The sequence below is a fragment of the Cheilinus undulatus genome, linkage group 7 (assembly GCF_018320785.1).
Source record: "Cheilinus undulatus linkage group 7, ASM1832078v1, whole genome shotgun sequence".
Taxonomy (NCBI): domain Eukaryota; kingdom Metazoa; phylum Chordata; class Actinopteri; order Labriformes; family Labridae; genus Cheilinus; species Cheilinus undulatus.
Window position 1 is genome coordinate 47736841 of NC_054871.1, and position 17207 is coordinate 47754047.

The 17207-nt window shown below is 41.2% G+C and overlaps 1 protein-coding gene across 4 annotated transcripts in view; it reads right to left on the reverse strand.

The window, feature by feature from the left end:
- The window catches only part of palld (palladin, cytoskeletal associated protein), a 143043-nt gene that overhangs the window by 17361 nt on the left and 108475 nt on the right, over window positions 1–17207 (reverse strand). For all 4 annotated transcript variants that reach the window (XM_041791859.1, XM_041791857.1, XM_041791858.1 and 1 more), the window contains 3 exons: window positions 7845–8543; window positions 5458–5602; window positions 5043–5144 (listed from right to left, as the gene is read on the reverse strand). In XM_041791859.1, coding sequence (XP_041647793.1) covers window positions 5043–5144; window positions 5458–5602; window positions 7845–8543 — 946 coding nt within the window. The remainder of the gene's footprint in view (window positions 1–5042; window positions 5145–5457; window positions 5603–7844; window positions 8544–17207) is intronic.

Consider the following 17207-nt stretch of genomic DNA (forward strand, 5'->3'; position numbering starts at 1 on the left):
GTTGGGAGAAAAGATATTTTGTCTTTGATTGATGTGTGCCTTTATTCTCATCCTACTCAAGAGGAAGCTCTTTCAGTTCCTAAACATACCAGATTCATTTGATAGACAGAAGCTGTAAAGCTTTCACTCAAACCCTCAGATAGTCCTGACAAATTCAGTAGCAGGCATGTTCAAGCACACAGACAGCCTGAGTGTGAGGAGGCAGGCTGAATCTGTGCAAGAGTCAGGAGCTGAATCCCAAACTCCACAGTCAAGGACTATGAGATATGTTCACGTTAAGTGCTCAGTGCTCTCATTGTGAAATCATAGTTTGTGAGGGCTTTGGTTCAGACCTGGACTGATGGCTATCTCCATTAGTCCAGGTCTGAAGGTTTTCCATTGTGCTTAAAGCCTCTGGACACAGAGTCTGTTTGTTTTGGTCAACATTGCTGCATGTCAAAAAAATAAATAAATAAATAAAAAATACAGCCTCATGTTCAGTCAACCATGTCTACACGCTGATTTCATCTTTTTTTTTTTTTTCATTTTTTTAACTTTTTCAGAACAGGTTTGTTTTGCTTTCCTTATGAATCCACCCATCCTGTCTTTAAGAAGTTGTTTGACTGAAACAAAAACAGGATAAATATTTCATGTGAACAAATCAGTGAAGATGTTGGCTTGCATAAACATGGCGGTGGAAAGTTAGAAACAGGTGTAAAATCATCCCCACTGCTTTTATGTTTGCAGTGTGAGAGCATTTGACTGCACTGCAAGTTTTTGCAAATGAATATAAAAAACATGTATTAGACTCAGCATGCGAGGTTTATGTATTTGTGATTTAATTTTTGCAAAATGCATCAGAACAACCAGACTAAGTGTGCAAAGACTTTTACCCACATTCTTTTGCAAATTTCATCATGGAGCCTCTTGTTAAATGTTCTCAGTATTTAAGGTGAATCTTGTTTCCAGGCAACATGATGCCATAATTTCTAGTAGCTTCTCAAGTCCCCATGGACTTGTGCACTCATGAACTGCACACCTGATACAGGGATTGGGGATCAATGCTTCGGCTTTAGGGTGGAGATTGGGATCTGTGCAAGAGCACAGTTTGATCAAAAGCAGAGCAAATTGAAGCTCAAATGACCAGTTGAGTCTGCAGATTTGAGGGAAAATTTTACAAAATCTGACAGTGAAATCGATGACATGTTCTCAAAACTGAAAGACCACTCTCCTGAGTAAAGCTAGTTAAAAAAAAACATGTTTTTTCATTGTACTTTTCAGTGTGTTCCCAGTCTTACCTGCACTCTCAAAACAAAAAACCCCCTTAAAATCACATGCAAGACACTTTGCCACAATGCCATCACTGCACACTGTGTCACATTTGTGCTTAGTCATGCAGTGCTGCAGCACCACAACCAATCAGATTGCTCCTCATTCCAACAGGCGACATCACATGAGGGTGGCAAGGTGCTAACCTGGTTATAAGTGTGTATTTGTGCTTTAAACCATTGTGACTTTGCCACAGTTTGCACTCCCTTTTCCGTGAGCCAGTCTCAGTCTCATGTGATTGCAGAGTGATTGGGTTGTTTGATGATAAAACAATCTAAATATGGGATTTTGTTGCAGGCTTTTCCAGGTTCTACTTATCTAAAGCTCGATCCAAAAGAGGTAACTTGACCTGGTCAAAACGTTCAGTTGCCCCTTTTGGACCAATAAATGTTTACATTGTACATATGTTATATAAATAATACAAGTATCTTCATAGCATATTTTATGGCATTATCAAGCCACTGTACATCCAATAAACCAAATTTTATGACCAAACTTTCATCTTTAAACTTATGAACCAGCTAAATGCTTCACATGACTATGCTGAAGCATGTGAGCCAAATTCCACAAGAATCTCAACAAATATCTAATCTTTTTCATCTACAGCTTTTTTTTTTCCAAAGTAATATTTTAATGTTGACCACCATTTGCACATAAAAGGAATGCTGCTTCATCTGTTAAAAAAACAGCACACACTGTGCAGTGGTGTGACTCTGACAATTTCAAAGAACTTTCCTCTGGTTCAGAGTCGGACAAATTAGCCACACAAGTCTTCAAATGTTGTTTCTCCCCAGCGTGTCTGCAGCGACACTGGTTTCCACCAGTTTGCATAAACAGAGCTTTTTATGGAGGCCCCTGGAGGACTTTACAATGTTTATACCCGGCTTTCATAACTGGCTCTTCAGCAGTGTTTACAGGGAATGAGGGTGGGGGTGTTCTCTGATCCAACAGAATATAAATCACAGAAGAAGTCATGAGATAGGAATGACACTAGCAACAATTCAGTGAACCAAACAGGAAAGGTGCACAGCTATAGGTGTTGTGTGCATGCAACAGGTTGATTTGTGATACGGTACACAACAACTGGCATAGTTACTAAGTAAATATGAGTCTAACGCTACTAGTTCGATGGGTAACGAATGAGGGCAGTTTACCATTTGTTGACATATAGTCAGTAACTCCTCATTAAAATGTTGGGTTTGTGATTCTTTAATAGATAAGGACACAAAATTCTGATTGTTAGGGGACCAGTGAGGACCTAACTGCTAGTTAACAGGTAGAAAGTCAGCAAAAGCCTTTACACACAGAGTCGTTTATCTTGTCTAAAACTAAAATCATGTTTGCAAACTTCTATCCCTCTTTTATTAGAACAGGAATTTATTTTCCACATCTATCCAAGTCATTTAAATGGTTGTTTACCTATTCAGAACAGCAGTTCAACTACCTTTCTCTCTCTCTGTCTTGCACTGAAACTCCAGTTTTAACACTGTTGCGATTCTATAGATTTCAACCCAGGAACATGACAGAATAAGGCCAACATTTCTACTCACAGCAGGATTGGAAATTAACTTTTTGCCTACCTGCCACAGGGGCTGGTGGAATCAAAAATCTACCTGCCACTCACTTTTTTCTACCAGCCACTTTAACAGGCAACATAAGGTAATGATGTATAGCAGTGCTTTCCAAAGCATGGGCCAGAGCCCACAGGGGGCCCCAAAGGGACTGTAGATTAAACATAATATAAAACACTTCATTACATATCATTATCCTAAGTTTCAGAAGTATCAAAACACTGCCAGAAGTTTTAACTCATATTACTTTTTAATCATTTATTTTGTCAGTGTCATGGTTTAACTGGTGTTGGATTAACTGGTGACCCGTTTTATTTTAGATTCTACAATATCACTTGCTTCCTAATTTTAAGAATGAATAATTTTCCACAAAGACATCAATGCTACTTGGGAAGAGGTTGCTGGGCAACAAAGTACATTTAAAGATATGAATATTAGAAAAAAAAATGTTGTGTCTTTGCAGATGGCTAATCAAAACAGAAGTAATGGCAGTGGCTCAACACTTTTTGAGTAGCATTTATGTATCTTAAAGCAAAGCATTTGCATTAAAATTCCCTGATTACAAAACAAGAATATTATAAATAAAAGGTAAATATTTAAGTCTCGTGGTTGAACAAGGATTTTTGGTGGGCCCCAGAAGATTTTCAGGTTGCAAATTGTGCAGCAGCATACAGAAGTTTGGGAAGGGCTGATGTGTAGTGTAATAGTCGCATTTCCACTGCAGTCAGACTCTCATATGCAGATTTAATTGCAACAAAATCAACTAACCTATAGTTTTGTTGCTTCTGCACATTTAAAAGCATGTTGTAAACTCTTTATTTTGAAAATACAGTTATTATATTAGGTTAAAGACACCAGGAAGCTTTAGTAACTACTTAGGCAAACATAGGACAAGGTCAGCAAGAGGATAGATGTACTATTTTCTTTACAGGGCTCACCAAAATGAGCAGAAACCATGCATTTCTGGCAGTCATGTTACATTTAAATAGGGCTCTTTGGTCAGTGAGCATGTCAAAGTCAGCTGGAATAAGCAGAAAGCTGAAATTCAGTCCCTGCTGTTTACAGTCACAGAATCATCCAGTTCCATTACTTTTATTTACTCGCCCCAGTGGCCGGCAGGTTGAGCAAATTTACCTGACACTGCTCAAAAATACGTGCACAGGGCTGGTGCCAATTTGCCACTCTGACTCAAAGCAATGGGACAAGAAAGGCTGAAATGTTAAGATGAGCTCTATGTCTCAACCTTGGCACAGCACATGCTTGAGCATAACCTCTGCCAGGATAGATAAACCCAGAGTTTTCTTTTCTTCTTTTCAGACAGAAGACAGAGCTACAAAATCTTCTTTACTGCCTTTTGTGATCACATTGTGACAGCATTTGATTTGCACAGAAAAACAATTGAATCAGAGTCATTGTGCAAGAAATGTGTTTTTTTTTAATTGGATACGGATCTGTAACACACAGCCAAATAAACTGACCCAGTTTGCACTCTAACAGACTCTAAGGACTCACATCAGCATTTCAGTAACTGAGTGTGTGGGTCTTTAGGTTCTTAAAAGAATGTGCTGTACTTGATTGACTTTTTGATATTCCAACATCTTCTACTGTATTAATTCTATTTCTTTCATTCATCAAGTCATTATTAATAATTTTGCTGTTATTCTACTTGAATTTTGTGCTGTCTGTCTGCTCTCTGTGAAGCACTTTGGGCTGCATCTTTTTATGTATAAAAGCCGCTCTACAAAGCTGAGTTGAGCTGTGTTGAGCCTCAAGCCTGCATATTTCTGTCATAAAATTGGCTTTAAACATGGGAGTGCATGTGACTTTTACAGACAGCTTCCTTTTGGACACTTGAGGAATTGCAGTTTTTTTGCACTTCTGCATTTACTTCATTTTTTGACCTCTGAAGTTGAAATTTGGTAGATGTTCAATGCTGAATCATAGCTTAATGATGACCTATTTATTAGTTACTCATTTGTGTCCCCAGTAGTAAAGAGGAGCAACTTACCGAGGAGTATTCAGTTACTCATTCATAACCTAGAAATTATGCCAGTTTTTGTGCACCTTATTGGGAAGTGTTACCAAACAGAAGTTGTGAATGTGCTTGTCTGTGTTTGATTTATTCCCTCCAGGTGTGAGGATCCTCATAGAGAGCCAGCGTACCTGTGTGACTGGCTCCTCCTCTGTGTCCTGTGTGTTTAAGACTGTGGCAGCGTTGTCAGCACCCAGCAGTCTGCGAGCCATCTTCTCCTCATAGGTTAACCTCTGGAAGCAGGGATTAATGGGGTCAGCGGGGGGGTTAGTGTGTGAGTTGCAAAAACACACACTAATACACACCATTAACTAAATCTTGTTGTTGTTAATGATTGATGTCATGATTTATGGAGAAAACATGAATTTACTTGAACGTGCTTTGCACAAAAGCTTGCTTGTTGATACTTGTATGGAAAGTTAAACTGTTTCATGAAAAGATTGATGACTTGTTTTGTTAATCTTTGTTACTAAAAACATTCTCTAACTGCCTTAAAACACACGCTTGTTTCAGTGATGTATAAGGCTTGAACACAGCAGCACACACCTGTTGACCGTTGCTCATGCGCTCCTCCTTAAAGCGCAACTTTCTCTCCAAGTCCTGGATGACAGCATCCTTGGATCCCTGGATGTCAGAGTCAGACGCGATGCGAGGCGTCCTGGTCACTGAGGACTTCTTAGGGAAAGCTTTGCTGAAGGAGGAACAAAACAGAAACATTTGTCAACATTAAAGTGTCTGCTCTGTGACGCAAACATGTTATCTCAACTCCTCTTTCCTCTCTGCCTCCCACCTAATATCCCCCCTTATCTGGACACGTCCAGCTATAGCATTCCACAATGTGTCTTCTTATCTCTTGCAACTGCAGCAGGAATGCCAGGGCGAGAGGGGGAGTGCACGGTGAGTGAGTGAGGGGCTGCTGAAAAATTACTGGCAATAAGTTGAGAGAGGAATGTCCTTGATGGAGGTGAATTTCTCCTCTGGTGATGACCATCAGATGAAGAGATTTTTATCAGCAGACTCAATATGTAGCACCCAAAATATTACCAACAAAGAACTCTGTGATGACACCTGATACTTTGAACAAACTATGATAATGAAACCTGAAGGTTTATTTGATTCTGACACACCTTTTACTCTCAGGTCCATGTGTATATTCTTGCCAAATGCTGGCTAAAGCAGCAGTATTGAAACTTCCTCATACAGAGGACACCCTGAAGTGGCATCAGCCTCTTGCAAAGCAAAACTTTTGCAATTACAGTGGCAAATGTAAAATATTAAACATCTGATATTTTTCCTACAGATGCATTAATACAGCCATGCATTAAATTTTATCCTGGTTTCATGATAACAAAAAAGGAAGTTATTTTTTGTTCAGAAGATTATTTCTTTTTTGAAACAATGCTTCTTTGCAATGCATCTAATATCATTAGAAAGCCTGTTTATTTACCTTTCAAAAGGTGCCATTTCAGTAAGGAAGATACATTTAAGGGATGAACAGCAGAGCTGAGTATGTGGGTTGTGCCCATGAAAACATTACCATATCTTCTCCACCAAATGCCAAATCCCAGCAGCTGTGAGCATGGGCCCTGCTACAGTGGTCAATAAGTGCCCGCTGTTCAGTGATGAGTCCAGATTCTGCCTATGGTAGTTGGGTCATAGGGTTAAAGAGTAGAGAAGATGTAGAGAACACTATGTTGATGGCTGCACCGATGCAGTAACATCTTGGGTGGAGGCAGTGATGGTGTGGGGTGACATCTCCCTCACTGAAAAAATGAGGCCTGTCATCATTGGAGGCCATCTCAATGCAGAGAGATATTGAGATGAGATTCTGCAACCAGTGACAATTCCGTATCTCCACAGTCTGGGACTGAACTCTATCCTCCAAGATGCCAACGCTCGCCCCCACAGAGCAGGGTTTATCAGAGACTACTTCAAGAATTTGGGAGTGGAGAGGATGGAATGGCCTGCCAGCAGTCCTGACCTCAACCCCATTGAACACTTGTGGGATCAGCTTGGGCGTGCTGTTCATGCCAGAGTGACCAACACAACCTCATGGCCTGACTTGCAACAAATGCTGGTTGAAGAATGGGATGCTATCTCACAGCAGTGTGTGATAGTATAAGGTTTATTGCCAAGAAGCATTGTTACAACAAAGACATAAACTACCAGACAGGAATGCCCTTACTTTTTGTGCTTATTTTCTCTCAAACAGGATCCAGCTCTTACCATTCACTTAAAGAGTCAGCTCTTTGAATCGACTTGTTCACATATGACCCAACACTGGTAAAATGTCTGTGCACCAATTTATAACATTGGTTACAAACTGGCTCCATGTACCAGTGTCTTCACTGAAATGATTGAGAAATGATTTAAAGTTGATTTGGTCCTCTGAATATTACCAATACGGCACAAAAAGACAAGAAAGCAACTCCAACTCTCTCACTGTCACATGGAAATAGAGTTAGATAATATTTTTTTGCATAAACAGTGTTCTATCGTTTTCTTTCTGAACAATTACAGAGAAAAGTCTCCTCTTTATTCATGACATTTAATATGTCTTTGTTGTGTTGGATGATTCTTACTTTGTTCTATCTTTCCTCACTTTTCCCTGCAAATTTCTGCAACGCCCTTAGCATTCTAGGGGACCACCTGTAGTGTTGGGATTTCCATTTTGAATAACACTGAGCAAAAGCCCCTGTACCTTGAAAACATTGGAGTCTATGTGTGTTTAAACTTTCTCTTTTTTCCTGTAAACATTCTGTATAAAAATGTAAACATGTCATCTTCCATCTTGCAGACGTCCTGCCTGCAGCTGCCAGCAGCTATCAGACGAGGAGCTCTGAGACTCACTGTGTAACTAAAAGACTAACAAAGATTATGTAACGTGACAGTGACTGTAAAGATTTAGTAAAAGTTCAATGAAGGATACTCACACAGTCCCGTTGCCTTTGGGGAGGCCCAGAGCGTTGACTATGGGGCTGCCAGGTGTGGGGGGTGTGGAGGGTGTGGAGGGCAGCACTGAGGAGAGGAAGCTGGAGGCAGGAGAGGGTGGGACAGAGGAGAAGGGCGAGGACATATCTGAGTGAGCTGGAGACATGGAGACAGGCAGAGGGGGAGGAGGAGGAGGGAGAGGGAAGTCTTGGGCTGGGCCTGATGGAGAGGATAGGTTACTGCTGAGGAAGGGTGGAGGCGGTGGCGGGAAGGAAGGAGAGCTAGGGGACTCCACACTGCTGGCCTTGGTGAAGGGAGGCACAGTGACCCTGCTGAAGGGCTTGTGTGAGGCAGGGGGAGACAAGGGGGAGGACAAGCTGGACCCAGAGGAGCCAGAGGACGGGGTGATGAAGCCCGATCCGATGCCGGGGCTCTGAGCAGCGATGAACTGCTTGGGCCGGGCGTAGTTGAAGGTGCTGGCCTGCATGGTGGCGCTGCTCTCCAGCTCCTGGAAAGAGGGAGGAGGGGGGAGAGGTGGAGACGGGGGAGCAGGTGGAAGCTCTTCTTGAGGTGGCTGCTGAGGTGGAGGTGGGACGTCCTGGTTCTGCTGCTCTTGTTGCTGCTGCTGTTGCTGCCAGATGGCTGCTTCCTGCTGCTCCAATAGAATCTGGTCCTGCAGCTGCTTCAGCTGGGAGGCGTTCCTGTGAAAAAGAAGAAGAATGATGATCAGAAATTAAAGTTTTCTGAAGGAATGTCCATTTTTCAAGGCGGAACAAAGGAACAGAGTTATAAAAATGTTACAGCTGTTTTCAATTGATACATGAAACCTTGTTTTCTATCCAACTGTAGTCAGAACACAACTAGCTGAAATGTTCAGGACCAGATGTGAGAATAATCGAAGGAAAGTAAAAATGCCAATCATACTGTTGGGGCAGCTGAGTCAGGCAGGGACACACATCCTTGTCTGTCAAGTTTTTGGAAATGCCACTAATAAAGCCCTGATGATTTTATTAAGATTTTATGGAATCTATCCTGCCTTCCTCCCTTATTTCCTTAGCAACTTAGCTTTTGAAAAACTGCTTTTAGACAAGTTATGAAGTGGGCAAGTTAGCTTATAGGTCAGATCTTTAATGTTTACAGCTGCAGCTGGGATGGATAACTAACTTAAAAAGTCAACTACAGTATCGGCAGTCATGTACATTTCTGTTAGAATATAAAACCGGCATTAAATATTGAACATTGGTACGAATATGTTAGGGAAGTTTTAGGCAGTACAAGTAGACCAACTATGACTATTATATGAATATATTGGCATCAATATTTGTTTTGGCTAAAAGAATCAGATTCAGATTCAGAAATAGAATCAGCCTTATTGGCCAAGTATGCTTATGCAACAAGGAGTTTAACACCCGTTAGCTTTGTTCTCAATGTACAGGAATTAAACATTAAATACAGATAACAAAATGAAAAAAGTATAAGAATCTAAGAATTAAACATCTACATGCTCTTGTAAGTACTAGTATTTTTTTAGTATACACAGGCTCATGTGCATTGGTACTATGGTTGCAAGATGTGTAAAGGGTGCAAGAATGCAGACCAGACAAAAGTGAAATATGTGAGCCTGTGGGCAAATTTACATGAAGTAGATACGATAATTTTAGATAGTTGATTAGTACAAATGTGCATATGAGGTGAGGATTTTACCACAGTGAGCTTTCTTACAGTATTTGAGTTACAGTAAAGCTAAGAGACAGCGCAGGATATTTTACATTGAGCAGGGCGAAGGTGCTTCTTAAATGAATGTTATTTTTTCAGATTTGCTATTTTCTGACACTGTGACTGTTGAGTGGCCTTGGGACCCCTTACAGGGCAGAAAATTTTCCAAGGACCCCCACAAAACTGCCCTTACAGGGCAGAAAATTTTCCAAGGACCCCCACAAAACCCTCACACTGAATAAACATATGTTAACTGCCATTTGTACTCATAGATGCCTTACTTTAAACTCTTCAGTCTCAATACAAGCTCTTGTCCAGATGAGTGTGGCTTCTTACTTTTTGATATCCTTTGACGGCCAAATAAGAAGCCCTCTGTGCTTTTTCTTGTGCTTTTTTAATGGGAGATGAGTGATAGATTTACATGATATCTCACAATCATATCTGAGTTTTTACTGGCCCAAAGCTGACTTATGTAGGAGTCATTGGTTTAGTATGGTTGTTTTATGGCACTGTGGTCCCTATATGTATTTATTTGATATTTAATTCCATGGCATTACTTTAATAATTTATTTTGAATTATTTTGCAGACCCCCAAGCTGTGGCTGGCGGACCCCAGGGGTCCCTGGACCCCAGTTTGAGAACCACTGTCATATGATTTGACTTCTCCTTGCATCTGGTGGAACAGCCCCCGGTTGACGATTTGAAAAAAAAAAAAAACCTTTCCTTTGTTCCTCTCCAGTTCCTCCCACCTTTCTGAATGTTGCCGATGCATTTGTGCATTTACACAGTCCTCTCTCTCCTTTAGCTAAATATATGAATTAAGTTCATGATGTTTCTGTAGTTTCTGATACAACCAATCATTAAAATAATGGAGTTTGTATTATTTTAAAACACAAGGTATTCTAGAGTAGCCTAGAGAATATTTGGAAATCACTGTATATTGAAAAGTTGCCAATGTTTGCACAAGTTTTTAGGAGTTTGGCTGCTATTTGAAAATAAAAAACAAAAATCTGCTCAGTATCGAGTGGCTAGGACTTCTATTTGTCATGCTACAGCAGTATCGAAAGTTTACAATTCTTGTTTTGAGACGGACAATATCAGTTTCCTTCACTCCTTGTCAGTTTGAGTCACTTTTCCCATTGTTTCCAAGTGTTTGTGCAATACTAGACATCTGGGACTTCTATTTCTGTCGTTGTGAAATCAGACAGACTTTAATATTGTTAGATTTTTACTTGGATTATAGCAGTGTTTATAATCCTGATATTGTGGCAACCATTATTAAAGTGGTTCCACATTGCCCAGCCAATGAGTGACCACTATGGACAGCAGGGAAATCTTTCCTTTTACTGTCAAAGACGTCAGATGCATGTGGTCAAAAGTGTGATACTCTTCACTGGTATTTGAGGTGTCTGTTTTTCCTCTGGTCTGGATGTGATAGCTCGTGCCGCGTGGACAAATTGTGTTTGTGTGTTCTGGGAAGGAAACCACTGCAGCAGCAGCACTCACTGATAGGCTATCAGCCTCCAGGCTTTAACAAAGACTCGTTAAACAGCCGGCCTGTTGACAATACATCATGTATGGTAAAGGAATCAGGAGATAAGTAGCAGTGAGGAGAACGGCCCTTTTTAATGGTTCAATGGTGGAGGCAGAGGTCAAATATGTTTTTCTATCCAAGGCTGAGGTGTGGCTCTGAATGGCATTGTGATGAAAGAAAAACAAAATTTGTAAAGTTATGGTGTCATTTTGCCAGGGATGGGTCACGGTGATGAAGTATTGTGTTTTCTCACAGAGGTGTGGTTGTTCTTTCTCTCCCCCACAGCTGGCTTATTCATTGTGTTGTCACGTCATTGTGGGAGAGAGGAAGCACTAAACGTTTTCTTTTGTATCACTGAAAACTCTGCATGCACCAGTATGACTTTAAAGGGTAACTACACCCGAGGGTTTCAGCTTGATGAAGAGCATCTAAAAATTCTTCTAGAATGCATCAACATGAACAAGGTTGGGAGAGACTGATGAGACACATCCGCTCATGACTTTGTACCATCACCATCAGCCAGACATACTCTATGGGACACACGCACATAAATTGATCGGCAAGTTGGGTAGTTTGGCTCAGATGGTAGAACTGGCACCCTTGTACAGAGGCTGAAGTCCTTGAAGCACTGGTCTCAGGATCGATTCCCAGTCCCAGTGTTGTTTGGTGCGTGCCTTCTCCTTCACTCTCTCCCCATGTTTCCTGTCCCTCTTCAGCAATTCTTTCATAATATATGCAAAAAGCCCCAGACAGTAGTACAACTACAGAACCCCCCCCCCCCCCAAAAAAAGGAGCAGATATATCACTGACACAACTGACTTACTGATAAATGTTCAGTTACTTCATTTGATATTGTTGAGGAAAATGAATCATTTCTTTAACCCTCTGAGATCAGCATCATCTATGAAACAAGTAGTAACAAACATTATGAAAGGTTAAACTATAAATCGTAGCCACCTCCTTTTTTCCTCTACCTGTTGTGCCATTCTAATGATGCTATCCATGCCTTAGCAGTGCTAAAAGAAGCTTTTCTAACAAGCATGGAACTTGGGTGACTCTCTGGGGTATTTAAAGATGAAATCCAAACCAGTACAGCTGATATTTGACAGATTTTCGTCCATTTTTAATCATTTTTCTATTGTTTCTAACACTAACTGCTAATGCTAAATGCTATTTAGTATCCCAGAATGCTTTTTGACAGGCTGCGACCAAGAATTGCGTGCTGCTCTGTCGTTGGCCCATGGTTTGCCAAACTAAGCAACCGTTAAAGTTCAGTGGTTGTAAAAATCTTTGAGTTCTAATTCTGTTTAGCTTTTTCTTTTGTCTTTATACCCCCATAACTTTTAAATTTAACTGACGTTACTGCAGCACACTTATTCTTAAAGCCCAGGGTTAACAAAAAAGGGTGTTTAGAGCTAGACTGTTCACCACAGGGTTGATGTTTTACAAGCTTTTTTGGACAAAAAGTCCAGGTGAGACAAAATGGTTAAAAAGTAGCTTAGGGCTTAAAGGGTTGATGGCATTTTCCATTATGTGGTAGCATCAGGCTATCAAACTTAGATATATGTCCTTAATGTTTTATTTCATCAGAATTACTTTTGTCAAGCGTGTTCTTTTATGGTTTCTTTTATGGTTAATTGAAACCTGCTTTAGGCTATGCATGTTGATTATATTATCTATCATATCACAGAGTTTGAATACGCTGGGCAAAAATGATGAGATCTGGACCCCAGCTAATCAGCAACACTACTAAACACCCGTATGTAAAGGGGCTTTTCAGCTGAAAAAAAAATTGACCGGGGCTTTAGCTACTTTTTAAAGAAGGCTAACTTGAAAAGCCAGTGAGAAACTGCTTGAAGCTCTTCTTGAGGACCAGAAGGTGGACTGGAGTCTTTGGGAAAAGTTATAAACCCTCTGAGTATATGGCTATGTGCCTGTGAGACTGATGAGTTCTTCACAGGCAGCCTGTTCAGAATATACTGTACATCCCAGCGGTGCATGTTGTCAGGACTCCACCAGGACGAGTTCTCGTGCCCAAATCTTTTCCAGATGTTGAACAATCAGCGGAGTATGTCTACTATTTTTCATCTGTGAGAATGCAGAGACACCCCCTCTTTCTAGCCTCCTGTATACCTTTTTTTTGCAAACAACACTGGTGAATATTTCAGAAATCTGACAGTTGTAGCAAAGTAACAAATCTCCCTCATAATCCAACAGCAACATGACTGATTACGCTGTTGTAGCCAGTTATTTTGGTCCAGTGCTCCCCTCCGGAGGGGACTGCACATGCCCCAAAAAATGGCTGTTAATTCAAAAAAGGCCCATTACAATCATTCCAGCTTGTCACAACCTGATTTTCTCTCTGCAAGAGCAGACAATTGATTCAACGTGTGTCCCCCTGTCTGTATACATTTTTTTCTTTACGTTCTCCAAGCGTCTCCTGTTCAGGCCTCTCTACCAAAAGAGTGCTTTTACAGGAATAGTTTGGCAGCTCGTGGGGCTCGCAGCGCTCTGCTTCCTTTTTTGGCCGTGTTCTTGGAGAGTCGGAGAGAAGCACCCAGCTCGTCTGCTCCAGCAGAGAGGAAACATAGTTAATTTCCTCAGAGCCTCATCTCCCTCAGCCCGACTCATGGCTTTACTGCCCCAGCATGAAAGACCTCAAAGACCTTTATGTTTTTGACATGAGAGATAAGAGTGAGAAAACAGCTGTATTTTACAGTCAACCTACTATGTTTCTGGCCAATAGGTACATTTATACGAATGTATAAGGAGGAGGCAGAGTGGACGTTATCCAGCTTTGCTTTGATCACTTCTTCACCATAAAAGGCTCTTTCTATATAAAGCAACAACACCTCAACAAGCACCTTGATTCATAACAAAGTACTGCTAAACTCACATCACATTACATCTTAACCATGGGCTGTGTAGATAACAAGAAGATGCAGCTAATGACTCGTTATCACACATTTGGTTTGCAGACAAGCCATGTGCAAGCAATTTAAGCACTAGAAAGCTTTTTTAAAAATTTATTTTTGAGCTTTAAGCCTTTCAAAGCTAGGACTGTAGATAGAGAAGTGTACAGGAGAGAGAGTGGGGTAGATGTTTGGGAAAGGAGCCACAGCTTGGACTTGAGCCCAGAAATGCCTGCTTGGATGAAGACCTAAACACTAGGCTAGCAGCGCCACACCAGCTTGGCTTTATAGGTTATATCTTTTAGGGTTGCTAGAAAACTATTCAGCTATGGGCTGCATTGGAGATAGTTTTGAAAGGTCGGGTGACTCAGAGGATGGTAAGGGGCAGAGGATTTAACTTGCAATTTTTTCTACTGGTAGTGCATCCTCCATGATCAGTAACAATGAAATTCTACAGAATCAAAATCAGCTTTATTGGCAAAGTATGCTTACGCTATGCTTTTTCTACTAAACACAAGTCTGAGTGTCATTATGGTTGAAAGATGTGCAAAGGATGCAAAGCTGCTGACTAGACATGATCAGAGCATAAAATATCAAAGATGTGGTGCACTGGTGCACCAGGCAAGTTTTTAATCACAAAGTACCTCTGCATAGCTTTACTTTTAAAACAAAAAGGCTACATTCCCTATTGCATACATACTATAGTTGAGTGCACTGTCTGTAAATAAAGTAAAGAATTCTGGGATTCAAGATGCATGAAAAAATTCTGCGTTTCATCTGAATTAAAATTCACAACAAGATCTAAGAACAAACCAACAGATTCATAATTTTGCCCGCTTAGATTGCACTTTGCTTGACATTTGCAATGCTTCATATTTGACGGTGCATGAAAAGGTCAGCCTGTATAATTTGCAGCTGCATGAATAGCTTTATGGCCCACTCAGGGATTTACATCAAGAACAGAACTAGATCCATCCAGACTGAAACCCTGATCATCCAGACCGCTGTGACCACAAAGAGCAGGACAAGACCGCCGTATACGCACACTCTGCCCCGTCCTTTCATCCCAGCTGCGCTCTGCAAAAACCTGACCCACTCCCTGTACAAACCAATATCTAGAAATGGCTCAAGAAGCAGTGCAGACCTCCTCTCTTATTCTCTGCCCGTGTGGCTGAGCGGAGCTGAGCTGGGAGGGAAGTGTTCCTCTGTCACCATGTCAACGGCTCTGTGTTTTGCTGCTCTAGACTGAGCCAACTGGCCCATGGAGCGTTTGCTTCGCTGGGAGAAAACCCTTCAGCTTCACTGTCTGTCATTCTGCAACACAGCATAACTTTTACAGTCTGTCCCTCATTGCGGCTCCTTTTTTGCTCCAAATTCTAGTGGTTTCAAAAGGCACAGCAGCAATCTTTTCCCATTTTCATGCAGCAAAAAATACTTTCCTAGGGCTGGGGCTTGTCTGAATATTCTTTATTAAAACTAAAATTAAATATGGATTCAAAAACAAAAAGGAGTCTTGTCTGGATTAGCTCTTTCTGCTCAATTACAACATGGAAATGTTTATTTAATAGTTATATGAATACCTTAAAGGTACAGTATGTTAAATTTTTGCACAGAAATGTTCAAAAGAAGGACATTTCTTAGTTAAATACTTACATTACCTTAGACATTTCAAACATTCTCGTAAAGACGGCTACATACTGAATAGAAAACTGCCAACAGAAGCTGTCATTCTGATGCTGGTTCATGTTTGGTGCTTCTACCTTTGATAGACCATGATCAATCCCTGCCATGGGCTTAACATTTGTCTCCTAAGCTCCCTCAACTGTCTTAACTCTTGTCAATTATTTTTGTCAGAAATCACTGCCATGATTCCCCTCAAATCTTAACGTCATCTTCTGTTTGATTGAGAGCCCCCTGGTGGCAGATTTCACATACAGAGCATTTACTTGAAAGCACAGTGATGTATCAGTCATCCTAACCCAAAGACATGCCAGCCATAGTGGGTCTTTCCCCGCAGCATCTTGCTTTAATAAATTTAGACCTCAACATGTTAAATGGCCATGTTTACTTGTTGTAGCTTGTTTTTGCTTCCTGACCCGGCCTGCGTGAGAGAAACTCATCCCCTTTCCCACCGAGCAAGCTGTGAGCCATCCGCAGGTTTATCTGCTGCCTGTCTTGTTAGCTCTGCAGCTGCAGGGATAGACGGTGCCGCTTTAATAGACCCGGCCAGCTGATGACAGGAAGCATGCGAGAGGGTGAAGAGGAAGTAGTTGAGTGCACACAGCCTGTAATGAGGGCTTTCCTTCTGTAAACAACAACATAAGAGCAGGGTGGGGGGGACTATGGACGTGAATGTTCTCTGTACGGCTGTATAGGTGTTTACAAACAGAACAAGTGAGTTTAGGAGCTTTTAATGTCCTCCAGGCAGCAGGAGAAAGAGCAGAGAAAGGTTTTACTATGTGACCCAGCTGCTCTCATGCTATAGGTGCATTGTGTGTTTGCATTACACCTCTGTTGATTTGTTTCTGCAAACACCCGGGGCTCAGTTACAGCATGGCCTTGCTATTCGTAAATGATTTATATCCAAATTGTCAAATCCAGCTCCAGTATCACACCTGCAGTACAAATGCAGCTTTCAAAAGCCTCCCTGAGGTCATTTCACACGAGCCGCTTTACCCAACCTATGAGTTCATGACAATGGAGGATTAAGTCATCAAAACATAGAAGACCTTACAAATCTTACATGCTCTGTGCAGCACCTATACACACCTGGTTCATGGTGTTTCCTCATCAAGGATTGCGTCATCACAACAGTGCGTCAATATGAGCTCGTCTAATGCCCTCAAGCAGAAACAGAGCAACAGTGTGACAGTGAGTGTGACAGTGACTGAGCTGATGACTGAGTGGCTTTCAGAACGACAGACTATGAGTAACAATGTGTGTTTAAACTACTGCACAAGTTACATCCGACTAACGCATGGCCAGGTTCATAGGAAGAAGGGTTTTTGTGTCACCACTGATTGGAAATGTTTGGCATTTCTCAACATTTATTAAGATTCCAAGGAAGATACTTAGAAATATGTTGAATTGAATCTGTGTGCATGAGTGTATAAAGATTGAGCAATACTGGATTTTTTATTTCAATTTCAAATCACAGCCGATCCCATCTGGCACCTTTGCCATGTCACTAGTCGCAGAGCTGA